Here is a 14,558-nt window from a genome sequence, read left to right on the forward strand (position 1 = left end):
CCAGGGAACATCCAGAAGTCAACCGGTACGTTTATACGTACGAGAAGGCATATCCTGACGCCCAGGAGGATATTGTAAGTCATCTTACGTTTTTAAATTTTTAAATTTACTTATATATATGTCAAAATGTTAATTAATAATTTTTTCCTATCCATATAGGCGAAGGTGAGAGAGGCTAGTGACGAGATGATGAGTGCTATAGTGAGGGAAACATGGCCGGACACGCAGGAGGAAGAGATGTCTGAAGCCATGTCCCGGATCGACACTTCGAATCCGACGATTGGGGCGAGGATCATGGGCACAGCCTTCCTACCGAGAGCAAACAACTTCTACTACCGGGGTCTAGGAAAGAAAGGCAAGGGGGTCCTAAAGACCACTCCAGGATTTCAACGAAAGGCAGCCTCGACCAGCAGTAGGACCACGTCCACGACCACCAGGACGACTCAGCTAAAGTCGGAAGTTCAAAGACTACGAGAACAGCAAGCTGCTCAGGCTGCCAATAATGCCTCGCAGGCAGCCTATGTTGCCGAGATACATGCCATCCAGCAGGCCCAGCAGCAGCAGATGTTCCAGTACATGCAGGACTTTACAGTTGCCTAGCTTCAGGGACTTCCGGCTCCGCCCATGCCTACGGCTATACCGCTACCCCAGCCGCCGCAACCTCCGTAGCAGCCCCCAGAAGCGGATATTAATTTAGACGATTTAGATTTTCTGTAGTTGATGAATTATATAGTTTTATGTGCTTGTTGTTGGTTATATGGAATTGTTTTGGTGTATTTTGCAGCTTGCTTGGAATGGTAATTCAGAAATTTCGGGGTTTTTTTACTGGAATGGACTTATAGCCGACGAAAAACGCATTAATTCGTCGGCTAAAGTTTTTATTTTTTAAAATAAGTTTTAGCCGACGAAATACGCTTTAATTCGTCGGCTAAATCCCTATAAAGCCGACAAAATAGACTATATTTCGTCGGCTTTAGTTATTTTTATTTTTTATTACAAACTTTAGCCGACGAATATTTTAAATTGTTTGTTGGCTAAAGTCGGAGAAAAAACCGACGACATGTTTTTCGTCGGCTAAACTCTAGGACTATAGCCGACGAATACCTTAAATGTTTTGTCGGCTAAACTTTGGTCTATAGCCGACGACTTCTACATGTGTCGTCGGCTAAAGTCACCACAGACGACCTTTTCCCGACGAAATATTAGCTGACGAAAGGTCGTCGGCTAAGATCTTAGCCGACGAATTAAGCTGACAGGCCGACGAAAATTTTTCGTCGGCTAAAGTGCTTGTCCTGCTAGTGAGGTAGTAGAAGAATTTGAGTACAAGGCAGTAGCAAAATCAGAGGATAAATATTCAAGCAATAATAGTAGAAGTGCATAACTGTAGTAGGAGAAGTGGAGGATAAAGTAGTAGCAAAGTTAACCTTCATTGTCTTAGTCTTCAAGCAGTAGCAGAACTAAAGGATTGTCGAAACATACTTGTGCTACTACTGGGATGTTAACCTCTGCTACTACTTCTACAGGATGTTAACCCCTGCTACTACTTCTACTGGAATTAACTACTACTACACTAAGTTATTGAAAACCTGCTACTGTATTCTATTTACTGAAAAATCTCAAAAAGAGAGATTTTTCTCTTCTAAAAACATATTTAAATTAGTGTAGGGTTAGTTTGGTAAATTAAATTATGACACATGACTTGCTGAGAAAAAATTGTCCTTAATTGTTAAAAACTGTCCTTATTTGTTTAACAACAACACTCTAAAAGGATGACCTTTTCTGCATTTTCCCATAACAATGTAATATATAGTTTGCCTAGCTTCAAAACACAAAATGTAAAGCCATCATGTCCGAGACGTAAACTTTCAGCAGTCGAGTTGAACGCTGTCTACGAAGAAACATTGAGAAGTGCCCTCAGTACTCAACACAAGTACAGTGGAGAAAATGGAGCACACACTAATTAACTACCAATTGACCACTTGGATGAATGTCAAAATTAATAACCATTATGGAAGGAAAGCAAAAACCTGATATATTTTAGATCAATGCACTGAGAAACGTAGTTCTTGCCTTATAATTTATAAAATTGTGAGTTGTGACACCCTATACTTTAGCCTTGTAATGTATAATTGTATATACAAGCCTTATAAAGAAATATACCAAAGGTATACTTCTATAAGGTATATACCATCTTTGAAAATGTATATGGGTCATTCAGCCGTGTAAAGAAAATTGACCAGCTGTGTGTCTTCACTTCTTCAGAAGCTCCGAGCTCTAGAACACTGAAAAAGGATAACCTGTTATGACCTGTTGAACTTCTACCCTTCTGAATCCAAAGGTGAAAATGGGTTTAAAAATTGGTATGAAATATCCTCATTCCATCAAACCCTCAATCCACAGGGATATTTAATTAGAATGCATCCGAGCCAATAAAGACTTTTAGGTACCAGATTGTACGTTGTACTCCGATAAATTTTCTCTTGTTGCTGTTAGTCTGTTTCTAGTTCTACTGCGATCATGAAAATATGGTTGGTCATACTACATGTTGCTAGTTTTGTTGCAGAATGTGGTGATCCAATTGTTTGGAGATAAGGCACAATGCTTGCTTGTGCCTCAGCTTTGATCAAGCTGATATTCATGTGACATGTATAGTGAGAGTTTGGTTGCTACGGAAAAGAGTGTTGTACATTGCTGGAGTGTTATTAGAAAACCGTCAGCAATTTAGATCTTCATCTAATGTACAATAAATTATAATCTAAAACTAGAAAATGAATTGGCTATACATGGAGATGTTAGGATTGATAACGTAAGAACTAGAAGCTCTTCAACTGTTCAGCATCACCCGAAGCAAACGATCGAGCCTTTCGTTACGTGGACGATAATATCAGAAGCAGAACAGCAGCACAACTTGTGAAAACCCAGGTATGTGAAGAATGAAACCAACCTCGAAATCCCATGCCCTGTAAACAAACATGCAACACAAATAAGAAGAAGAAAAAATTGCAAAACTAGGAAATGTATGACAATTTATCATGGTCATTAGGTCATATGTATGATTGTATTATTCATAAACAAGCATACCTTGTAATTAAGAAGAGATGAGGATGCTGCATTTGGTGCAACAAGTCCAGTGAACCCAATGTCATACGAAATGCTCCCATCTGCTTTAAACAATCCGAAATTCCTCTCAGACGTTGGCCCCGGTTTCAAGTTCTCATTGAACAAAGCAAATATATAAGCTTTCACCACCATCTTTGGCCTATGAGGAGTCCCCTTCTTCTTGGCCAGCCTTTTCTTCAAATTCAGGTTGTAAGTCCTGGCATTTTGTGCATCTGCTCCTGCTTCATCTTGGTCCCCCTTAGATGCCCAACCAGTTTCGGATACTATGACTTCCATCTTGTCATATCCAGCCTTCTCCAAAGCAAAATAAGATGCATCAACCATGGCATCAAACATGTTGTCATAGTGGAGATTAGTCTTTGTGTCTAGAATTCCGGGATTTGACTTGAATAGAGCATAGTTGAGGTTAATGTGCTCAGGGTCACTCTTATAAGCCAGGAATGGATATGCGTTTATGTAAAACGGAGATTTAATCTGCGAAAAGAACTCCAAAAGTGGCTTCATGTAACCGGCAATATCTTCTTTGAAAATGCAAGCAGATGGTGGGTAAGAATTGGCGAAAACAGCCTCAGAATGTGGACTTGAGACCTCAATGCTGCTAGCCAAACCAAGCTGGCCAAGAGCACTGTAAACATTCTTCACTGCAGGCAACAAGACCTCCCAGAGTACCCTATCAGGTGCCCCCAAGATCTCATTTCCGACTGCTATTCCGGAAATGTGAGTCCCTGGTAGGTATGGCTGGACATTCTCTTTGATCCAAGTTATGGCGCGATCCTCCCCTATGCTGATTTCCTTGAGGAACTCAGTGCCAAGTCCAACTACTATTTCGATTCCTGATCCCTTGAATGCGGTGAGGACTTCGGGTGCAGCATCATATATTCTGATGTTCTTGATCTTTGCTGCTTTGAGAAGTGTCACCACACTATGAGGTGATGGTATGTTGTCCGCTAACCTGCCATAGTTTACTCCATATGTTCCAGTAAACGTTGCATCAACTAAACACAAAAACAGGAAGCTGCATTAGCCAAACGTTGCATCTAAACTTACTAAGTTCTACATTTGCAGGTGTGATTACATAGAGGAACAACTTAAAAGGAGTTTGTAAAGCTAATCATAGAGGTTTAGCATGACAAAGTTAACAATGATCTATGTACAGTTGCCAAATTTTATGTTGAGGGATCGACAATCTAGACCATAGTTTTTGACAAAATTTTAACTTACCGGTCAAGATCCACACATAATATGAACGTTACATAAAAATGAAAATGTAAAGAGGTTATGGACAAATCAATGGCGCAATGAAATCAATATAAGCAAGATCCAGTGCACCAACTTACAACACAATCGTATACATAAGTAAGAACGCTAAATTCCACAAATAGTTGAAAAGGCAATTACTTACCATTGAGAAATGAAGTACTGATGGTGAAGAGAAGAAGAAAGCAGAGGGAGGAAGATAAGCACTCCATTTGTGTTTTGGGAATATTAACGATGGAAGAGTGTCCCATTTGTAGAAATCTGGAAGGGAACAGGACCTAATAATGAGATTTCTGTAACCCAACAACGTTGGTAACCTCAACCGCCAAACTACCATAAACCCAATCCTAGGGATGATGTAATTCTTTTGCTTCAGGCATGCCATAATACCCTAGATTCTTAACCTTCCCTAGTATTGTGATTCCATGAACAAAAATAAAAGATATTCTCAGGCTTGGCTTTGATACAAAAGTGTCGAAATGTTCTTGTGGCATAGAAATAGAATAGATTCTTACTTTGGTCTTACTTTTTTACATGTCTCTCTCAAAAGTATACCTTTCCAAGTTTCTGTTATTGTTTCCATTTGGCTACTTTTCTGTCTCTCTGAAAAGGCTCTTTCTCTTTGGGTTGGACAGACAGTGATCTATACCTTCCGTGGGAAAGGGGAATTATATGAACTCCGACATTATAAAACCCATGAAAAAGAACTGAAATTATAACAGAACCGGCACAAGATATTTTAACCGTCAAATGCTCCTATGCGTATGAGTTTTAAGTGCATATAATTGAACATTTTTTGACAACTAATGGCTAAAAATATGCAACTCAGCAACTGTGTAAGTTCTGTTAACATAACACAACAAACCTGCATAATCTTTAACCTAGTCTTCATCTATTCTCTTCAGTATTATTGACAAAGCTATGATTAAAAATGACCATAAACAAAAGCAACACAAGAAATTACTAAACATTAGTCACATTAACAAAGTAACAGACGAAGTCCACGACAAAATAAAACACGCCAACCCAATAAGCAATCTCTTACGTTCTAATTCTAAGCTCATCTGCATAACATAAGGCTGCAGAATCTGCCTGTACGGCCTATCTACCAGAGAGTACAGGTTGGTTCCCTACATACAATTAAATCTAACATCAACACTGAAATTATCCACAAGTCCCAGAGCTACTGAAATAGGAGCAAAAAGTTCAACATAGAGAGGACAGTAAATGGTAAATCAGTCCATTTCACAAGATCACTGGAGAGGTAGTACAGTATATTCAGCAGCTCAAGCAGCATCAGGTTCAACCACTTGGCCAGCCTTACCATTTTCAACTACCTCCCCATCCTTTATCTTCACTTTCTCCTCAGCTGGGGCACCACTTTTCCCATCGAGCTCTGGTACATCTTGTTTCCCTTTGATATCTTCCTCCACAGATGGTGCTCCATTTTCTTCAGTGGTCACAGCAGCTGTGTTGTCCTGATTCTTGTCAGTACAACCATTTCCTTCCTCTCCCTCAGCTTGAGACACCTTTTCTGTGTTCTTTTCACTTACCTCAGTAGCCGAAGTTACCACAGTAGATTGGTCCTCTGATGCAACAGCGTTTGACTTTTCATCTTTCTCTTCACCTTGAGTTTCCGTTGCATCAATCTGAGTCTCATACTTACCATCCTCTGGGATAGTTTCTTCAGCTTGGGTATCCGTGGTCTTAATCTGGTCAGTTTCTTCAGGTGCTTTCCCTCCATTCTCAACCTGTTTCTCACCTTCTGCATCTTTCATTTCAGTGTCATTCATACCATCTTCTGCATCAGTAGTATCCACTTTATTGTCCTTTGAACCTGATGATTTCCGGCCTCTTTTCTTTGGAGGCTCATTCTCTGGTGGTGGAGTCGACTTGACCTTTTCAATGATCCTGGATGATCTCCTAGGGGTTTCTCCTGTGCCCCAATCAAACTCAGACAATGCAGGGTTACCAGGATGTGATTTTAGGTACTGCTCCAGTTGTTTTTTGTTATTTATCTCCTCCCCAGTTGGAGAAATGAACATGACCTCATTTTTCCTTGGTGTAACTCCCTTCTTGGGTAAAAACTGCATAACAAAAAGAAACAGATTGTCAACAACCACATAATGAGGAACATTTACAATAACCACATTGGCATCAGTTGGATCTTCAATATAGCTATAGTTGACTTCTGTATATAAACTGGAGAATAAGAGGAACAGGAAGAATGATATAAGAAACAGAGGTTAATCAAAAAAATGTTAAGGCTGTTTCAGCAGCCCATAAAGAGCCTTTTTTTATTTTTTTATTTTTCGGGGACATTCCCAGCATGTGTTGCTTATTCTTTATAACGGTCCACTTATTCCAAAACCAAAATTCTAACTCCTAGACCCAACTTCAATATATCAGGACAGGCAAAGATGTATACTGACAATTCCTACATGCAACTATAGAACATCAGGACAGGCAAAGATGTATACCAACACATTGCAACTGTTATGTGCAACCACCTTGTATAAGACTGGCATAATAAAACCATTTTATGCCTGATTAATATATATATATATATATATAAACACACACATGCCCACACAGACACTACATACATTGGCAGAAATAGAATGCCTGGCCCTAGCAACCTGATGGTCGGGGGTCCAGTTCCGGCAACAGCCTCTCTGTTAACAGGGTATGGACATGCACATCTTGCTCTTCTTAAATGATGCCACACTGGCAGGAGCCTCAGCAGTGAACTGCCTTTAGACATGCTTGAATGTACGAAGTGCTTACATGCAAGAAAAAGAGAAACTGAGACAAAAGGGAAGAGGAACAAACTTAAGCATATATACAACTTCTGTCTCAAAAATTCTTCACAGTCCAAGTTTTGATTTCATTAAGACAAGGGCAGAGATACGAGGAACTTCCTGGGGTTGGAAAATGGTGGAGAAGTGCAGATTTAAGTCATATGAAAAGGAATAACAACATAGGAATCATAAGAAAGTTAAACATTAATGATTTCAAAACCAATTTAACACAGCTTGTGAGGCATGGATAAAGAGGCAAATGACCTGAAGTTTCTAGTCATGTCTAGTTTTGAATATAAGCATTAGAGACTACAGGCAAGAGAATATTTCATCCAGATATGCTTAATGCCGCATCATCAGTATGTAGTGGAGGTGTTAAATATTGACAAAATTAGCTACACCTAACAACCTAAGAGAGGAGATATCAATCTTTTTTCTTTTTCTTTTTCATGTAGATCAAAATGTGCCCCTACATTCATTCAAAGGTAAGCTAAGACCTAAGGGCATGCCTGTATTACTTGATTTCTTGTCCTTGCAGAGTCAAAAAGTTCAGTAGACATCACAACTCACAGGCCTTGAGTCTGTGATAAACACAAAAGAATTGCCTACTGCCGACCATGAATTATATCCACTCAATATAATCAAGAGGAAATTTGTCAATTAAAACTTCATCTCACTTAGAAATACATGTAGACAGAAACAGCATTATTGCTCATCGGTATAAAGTCAAAAAAACTTCATCTCGCATCGAAACTTAACAAAAAAGAATCATAATTAGCACAAATAAACCCATGACTCCATGAGTGAACATACTATTTCCCTTCACAATCTGAAAACTTTATAGCTTGCCTAGTACTTTGTGACTCAAACTCCAAAGCAATACACGCTAACACTGGTTTTTCTTTTTATTGCAAACAATATTGTTCATATATAAATTTGTCACACACATGATTATATAATTTAATAGGTGATCCATAAACATGAACATTCTCCATATATCATAATACAACCCTTTGCTAGATTTTGCTCAATAGTTGCCCGACCCTTCTTATTTCGCTCCGTCCTTGACCAGTACCTAAATGTAGTATAAGCTTCCTATGAAAGATATAATGACTATAATAGGTTTCAAATCCAAAAGATATGGTAACAAGAAGACGTATTGACACAAATGACAATTTATCTGTGAGAAAAGGTCGTTGATTTGACTAAGCCAAGTGTCGACTGACAGATATGTGATTGCATCACCTCACCAGTTACATTTAGCAAACAATTATAAGAATGGATGGCCAGGTACAACTAAGTGGAGTCAAATATACTCAATGAGTAACAAAGAAACCTGTAAAATCTGAATACAAATATACAATTACCCAACTTTCTTTCGTAAACAGTAGCAATGGAAATGAAATTAACAACACGTTTGAAGAAAAATTCAAAGCTGTGGAATATCCGAATGTGTGATTTGCGGCAAATAATGGAGGGCAATACCAGTGTTATTCAGTGTTCTTTAGATAAATGAGCCTATTAAATATCAGTGTTTTACAAAAACTTGGTTTATTTGTTCAACAGTATATTCATATCTGCCTATACAAATGACATGAGTCCAAAGATGTAACCCCTAAGAAATTCAGTTGCAGAACCATACAGAAAAAGCAGTCCCAATACCTTGAGGAATACTTTAACAAGGGAATAAAACTTCGCAAATAAGGTAGCAATTCCTACATTTGCATATACATTATCAGGGCAAAGGATACATTTAGTTAGATTGATAAGACTCAGATTCACATGTAGGTCTATGTTGACTGCTTTGTATGATTGCCCAAACCTTGAATATATGCAAACAAAGATTTCTACTATGAATTACAAAATTAATCAAAAAGAAAAAATAAATTAGAAAAATTAGAGAACATTACTAAGCTTTAGTAACTAACTTTTACACAGAACAAAAAAAGCAGACCAGACTCGGGACCAAAAAAAAAACAGAGAGAAAAATTGTTCAGTTTGCAGCAAACTAGCAGGAACAGAATACATAAGCAATCAGCAAATATGGGTACTCAAAAATTAAAAAACTTAGAAACAAATCAACAAACTTTGAGCCTCCAACGTTTTGGTATAAATTATTCGGAAAGAAAAAAATGCTCCCCTTTTCTGGGCACAAACCAGACATAATTCCCAAATTACTTGGCCCAAAACCCTAGTTCCCAAAACTAATACAAAACAGAGTTCTACCACAAAACACTACAACCAACTAAAATTGCAGCAAGTTAAGCAAACCCAGAGCTAATATCAAGCTAGACAAACAGAATATCCCCAACATAATTAATCGGTACTAGCTAAGTACCCAATACAAAGAAACAAGTATAGGTAAAAGAACAGAGAGAGAGAGGAAGAGAAACCTTCTTCTTCCAAGCAGGAGGAGCAGGGAGCTCAACAGCAACAACCTCATCCACTTTGTTCTCCATTCTCTTCAGAATTATTCAAACACCCAAAACTTGAAAAGCCCTCTTCTTCTTATTCTTCTCGCTCTAGACACCTTCTCTCTCTAGTGTTCTAGTTCTAGTCGGTGTTGTAAGATTCTAGAAGACACACGTGTTGATAAAGGATAGATAATAAACCGTTGGGGGATGAAAGGCTCTTACTTTGTTCTCTCTCTCTCTCTCTCTCTCTCTCTCCCACATCTACATACTTTTCGGAGCTTCCACTAAATCCATGACAAGGTACCATTATGCCAAGTACACCGAGCAAGCTATGTTTTTATTTTTTTATTTACTCTTTTAAATTCACCCAAGAAAGATGGATCTTGGTAATATTTTAGTTGATGATGTTCCAGTTACCCAGAGTGTTTGATTAATTAATGGATTTGGGATATTTAATGGCTGTCTTATCCGGCCAGTTAAATTTGAATTTACCTCGTAAAATATTATTTTAACAATGTAAATAATCTCTTCTTGGACATATTAGATTTTTCTCGGTTTTTATATCAACGTGTAACGAGTGAGCTTTCTTTCTGGTATACATGGATAAAGTGGGGCACACCGAGTCACTTGTTTTTAATAAGGCAGGTATTTTGGGCCGGAGAAGACTAACGAATCGAATTTCGAACTAATTTGGGCCAAAATTTTGGCCTGCTGGTTTTTGGTTCAGCAAAGCCGTACCGTTTTTCATTCAGCTCAGCTACGGTAGTGTAGTATGACATACCGTCGGTATACCATGCCGATTGAATAGGCGCCAAATGTATACACTCGTTATATATACAAAAGATTTGTCAAAGGGGAGGTGTATCTATTTCTCGAGAGTGGAAGAAACCCTAAGTGATGCTGAAAGTCCTTGCAGCAAATTTGTTTCTCGCATGCGGCGTGGCCGCACCGATACCGTGATGCTGTTGGATTGAAGTTTCGTCCTTGGACATGTGGATTTATTGACCTATGGTGTTAAGCACAATGGTTTGCAGTAGTTTTTACTAAATTAACATTCGGAGGAGAGACAACCACGAGCACCGTTTTCAATTAAGCTGAGGGAGGGCACACAAACATCGAAGGTTGTTAGGTTTAGAATCTTTTGTGACTTGGAAATCTGGCCGTGCTCGATGTGGTTTGGTACATTGTTGTCTCTAACCAGGGTAGCGTTTTGGGCCTTGGACGCATCAAAATGGCGAGTTGTTGGGGAAGATCGTACATCAATGGTGGAAAGAAAGTGAAAATTTTGCGCATCATAGCTTTTCTATGTGGTTTTAAATTATTCATGTAATTTCATGTATGGCAAACAATCACTCACCTTATGCAATATAACTTCATCACAACACACGACATTTTACATGGCAAGACCCGGTCCATCCTTCTCCTACATAGGGACTTGGGGGATTGGTCATCCTAGTTAAGTGCCTTTCGCTAGCCGTTTACTGTGGACTTCGGATGTTTCTATTTAGACAAACTACCCACCCAAGAGAGCTCTTGATTGGGTACTTGGGGGACTTATTATACTAGGGCTATTTGTGGGCCTAAATGTCACACCAAACTGTCTCTTATGGAGAATCAAATCATAGCCCAACACATATGGTAGCCCCATATTCTCTACCTTGGTGAGTCACACTAGGAAAATTATGGTAATTGAAGGGTGATGAGCCCACCTTGGTATAAAATTTTGGGATCCCAAGCATTTTTCATAGATACAACCACTCCACTCATTTTATGGTAAGCCATCACATTTCATTTTCTCCTTCTTCCCTCTCTCTCACACTTGCATAACTTGGGCGTCGGAGAGTGGAATGCCGACAACCCTGGTCTTCTCCCGCTAATGCAGCTTGTTTATGGTTTCAAGTGGCGGATTCCGGTGGTTAACCTCAATGGAAACTGATAGTAGGTGAGGTATGAAAACCTACCCTTTAGTTAATTTGTTTTATTTATTGAATAAGGTCTATGTTACTTTGAAGCAGTTCTAAAAACATTCATATAAGTATTTAGCTAGTGTGCCATAATGTCGTGCTCGGCGTTTAGTGTCCAGTAAAAGATATGTTCCTACCGGGTGAGTTGTTTTTTTGTACTTTATTTTGCTATGAACTCGAGCAAATGAGCTATATAACCCTATATATTCCTGAAATATAAGCTCGTGAGTCGTGACATAAAAAATATATAAAAAATAAAAAGAAAAAATTCAAGTGAAATATCGTAAGTTTTACTCACAAAAGATTAGTTTTAACATTTGAGAAAAACTAAAAAAAAGATTGAGGCATTGTCTTGCTCTTTCGTTTTAGTTTCTTTTAATGACCTGGGTCAGATCCTCCGATGCTATTTCATGGTCTATACTTTTTAACTTTACAATTAACAAACCGCACTATATACCTACCACAATTAACTTGTCAAACACTACTGACCCCCACGCTTTGGACTACATCAAGAATTCTGGGCACTGAATAATCTGTTTTAATTATTGCTTTAAATATTCTTATTCTTAATCAAGTTTCATAAATAAGGTGTAGGAAACTAATATATACCTTGATCGGTGGTCTCGTAAGTGTCCGTTCAATTGCTTTGCTTGCCAACTGGAAATCACAATGGAAGGAGCTTGGAATGAAGAAGACTTGGGAAAGCAATTAGGCACTGTCTTTACTAATGATATGGTCATGTTTACTTGATGATTGTTAAAGTGTGCCAACTGCTACATTCCAGAAGGTCTTTATTCTTTATTTCTAAATTTCTCAAGATTTATCAAGACTAGCTACCACATGAGAATAACTAATGGGGTTTATTTTCCTTTGTGTGGATCCTATTTAATGGGAACTTGATGAGTCGATCCGCCTACACGTCTAGCTTTTACCACTATATTCGGAGTTACTCCACAAATTGTTTGACGTAAAACAAATAGTGGATTTGTTTTTGTTAAATCTTTTTCATGGCTCGTTAGATAATTTGTAGCTATTTTATAACATATGCAACTCAAATGTTTTAATTAGTTTTACGTTAATCAAACTTACATGCAAATTCTCACTTATAAAAAGAGAGATTATGCTCCAACAAAAAACAAAAAGAAGATTATATCATTAAACCAAATCAAATGATAATGAGTAACATAATTAAGGTTAGTATAACTAAACATTCTCTTCTTTCAAAAGTTATAACATTTGCGATCAAGTTTGTCTAATTGTATCTTTGTACTTATCTCCACATGCAATAATGGATTCGGTCATTCTTATTTCCGTATCTATACTTCAAAATTGTAAACCATTACGTGCAATTGTATACGTTTGTTGTATCTAAAGTTTATCATTTTTTTTTTCTTACGCAGCTACACTGCATCCCCTTATCTTTACATTCTTAGCTAGAACTCAACTCGATCAAAGTATTTTATGTATCAATTAAAAGGAATTTGATACAATACTGCTTCTTTAACCTCGAAAAATCTATGGTAAAGTTATATCTAAGCAAGATGTAGACCCAAAAAATCAATTCAAAGTGAGGATGAACCATTGACCGATTGGTCATGAAAGAAAATCGTTAAGGAGACATGAGAAAAATGTTAAAAAAGGAGCTAGCGATCACATTTGACATTTCAGAGAAATCTAGAAGAGCAAACATGGAAACCAAACCAGAAATAGTGCTAAATCGACTTTTTACCTAATATTCACACATGTCCCCGGGAGATATCCTCTTGTTTCAACTACCATCACACTATAAAGTCCAGATATGAAGTGACAAACAGAATTTGATCAAATATCTTTTAGATTTTTTTTTTTTTTACGTTTTGCACCCCAAACAAAACTTGAATCTTGAATTTTTTTGACTTGGTACATAAAATAGTGTATAACCAATTATTATTTTTAGCTAAAGGCATACACATGCAAAGAATCCATAAAACAAGAGGAGAATGAATGTTTCAAACAACCACAACAAGCTTGATCTGTGACTATAATTGTACTAATATTGCTCTAACTTAACCACTGTTGAATTTTAACACAGAAAAATCTCGGTATATTAGGTCCAAGGTACCCACTTATAAGTTTTAGAGCAGTGCTACATACACCAAAAAGTTATACCAAAATTTAATACCAAATTATGTGGCATCATATGTGGCAACTCCATGTCATCACATTCAATTGACATTTTGCATATTCATTTTTAAATTAATAAATAACCCTAAAAATAGTAATAATAATAATAATAATAATAATAATAATAATTAGTTTCTTTATATGAATGAAAGACTTGATGAGATTAACTTAGAATATTAGAAAACTAATCATCAAACATACGCAGCGGTAAGACATATACGTATGTTAATCCTTGTTACTAAGATTTTTCGTTTGTTCATTGGAAACTTTTCTCATCAATCTAGGTTAATATACGAATTTCAGAAAAGCAGGACTCAAATATTAGTAACTTGACTTTGGCCTTCGTAAAGCATGTTTGTCACTCTATGCAAACAAAAGAGTTGCTCTGCAACTACCATGATCATATATATATATATATAGAGGCTATGGTGCTTCCCTGGATTTGGGAATACTTCCATTCCCATAAGGGTTGGAACTCAGAACGAGTGGACGTCGAGTAACAATGTTGGAGGAAAGACTTTGGGTTTAAATATGGGAAGATGCAGAGAGGTGGATTTGTAATCTTTATTTTTGATTTGTCATTTTTATTTTTTTGTTATCTATTCAAAATCAAACATTTTACAATTTATTAAGACATGGCGGAAATTATTAGTTTTAACATGATGATGTGGTATGTGCCACATCATTTTGTATAGAGTTTTTGTATAACATTTTGGTGTGTCTAGCATTTTTCTAAGTTTTATTATCTTTGTCACTTTTCAATTTTGAGATTTGTCATCTTTAACAAACTGTATGTCTCACACTTTTCATTAGGTTTAGGCCTTTTTGGTATAGTTTCG

The 14,558-nt window shown here is 37.3% G+C and overlaps 2 protein-coding genes across 3 annotated transcripts; both read right to left on the bottom strand.

Moving 5' to 3' along the window:
- Positions 1-2,677: 2,677 nt before the first annotated feature.
- On the bottom strand, positions 2,678-5,269 carry LOC101297655 (glucan endo-1,3-beta-glucosidase 14-like). Its single transcript, XM_004305462.1, has 4 exons — positions 5,243-5,269; positions 4,837-4,861; positions 3,082-4,115; positions 2,678-2,960 (listed from the first exon to the last, which is right to left on the bottom strand). Exons 1-4 carry the CDS (start codon positions 5,267-5,269, stop codon positions 2,868-2,870), a joined length of 1,179 nt encoding a protein of 392 aa, XP_004305510.1. The 3' UTR covers positions 2,678-2,867.
- Positions 5,270-5,339: 70 nt separating this feature from the next.
- On the bottom strand, positions 5,340-9,780 carry LOC101296685. Of its 2 annotated transcripts, XM_004303257.1 has the most exons (3): positions 9,572-9,706; positions 7,017-7,159; positions 5,340-6,464 (listed from the first exon to the last, which is right to left on the bottom strand). In XM_004303257.1, the coding sequence occupies exon 3, from the start codon at positions 6,420-6,422 to the stop codon at positions 5,664-5,666; it is 759 nt and encodes a 252-aa protein (XP_004303305.1). In that variant the 5' UTR covers positions 6,423-6,464; positions 7,017-7,159; positions 9,572-9,706; the 3' UTR covers positions 5,340-5,663. The 2 variants fall into 2 exon arrangements, with proteins under 2 accessions (XP_004303305.1, XP_004303304.1); XM_004303256.1 differs by lacking the exon at positions 7,017-7,159 and having other exon boundaries at positions 9,572-9,780.
- Between the last annotated feature and the right edge of the window lie 4,778 nt (positions 9,781-14,558).

Source organism: Fragaria vesca, linkage group LG6 (assembly GCF_000184155.1).
Source record: "Fragaria vesca subsp. vesca linkage group LG6, FraVesHawaii_1.0, whole genome shotgun sequence".
Taxonomy (NCBI): Eukaryota; Viridiplantae; Streptophyta; class Magnoliopsida; order Rosales; family Rosaceae; genus Fragaria; species Fragaria vesca.

Excerpts from the sequence above, each read along its gene's own strand:
- LOC101296685 (XM_004303256.1), bottom strand. The coding sequence starts at position 9,637 with ATGGAGAACAAAGTGGATGAGGTTGTTGCTGTTGAGCTCCCTGCTCCT. Across the intron at positions 6,465-9,571 it reads CTCCTGCTTGGAAGAAGAAG|TTTTTACCCAAGAAGGGAGT; the intron begins GTTTCTCTTCCT and ends TTTGTTATGCAG.
- LOC101297655 (XM_004305462.1), bottom strand. The coding sequence starts at position 5,269 with ATGAAGACTAGGTTAAAGATTATGCAG. Across the intron at positions 4,862-5,242 it reads CTAGGTTAAAGATTATGCAG|AACATTTCGACACTTTTGTA; the intron begins GTTTGTTGTGTT and ends CTATGCCACAAG. Across the intron at positions 2,961-3,081 it reads CATCTCTTCTTAATTACAAG|GGCATGGGATTTCGAGGTTG; the intron begins GTATGCTTGTTT and ends GTTTGTTTACAG.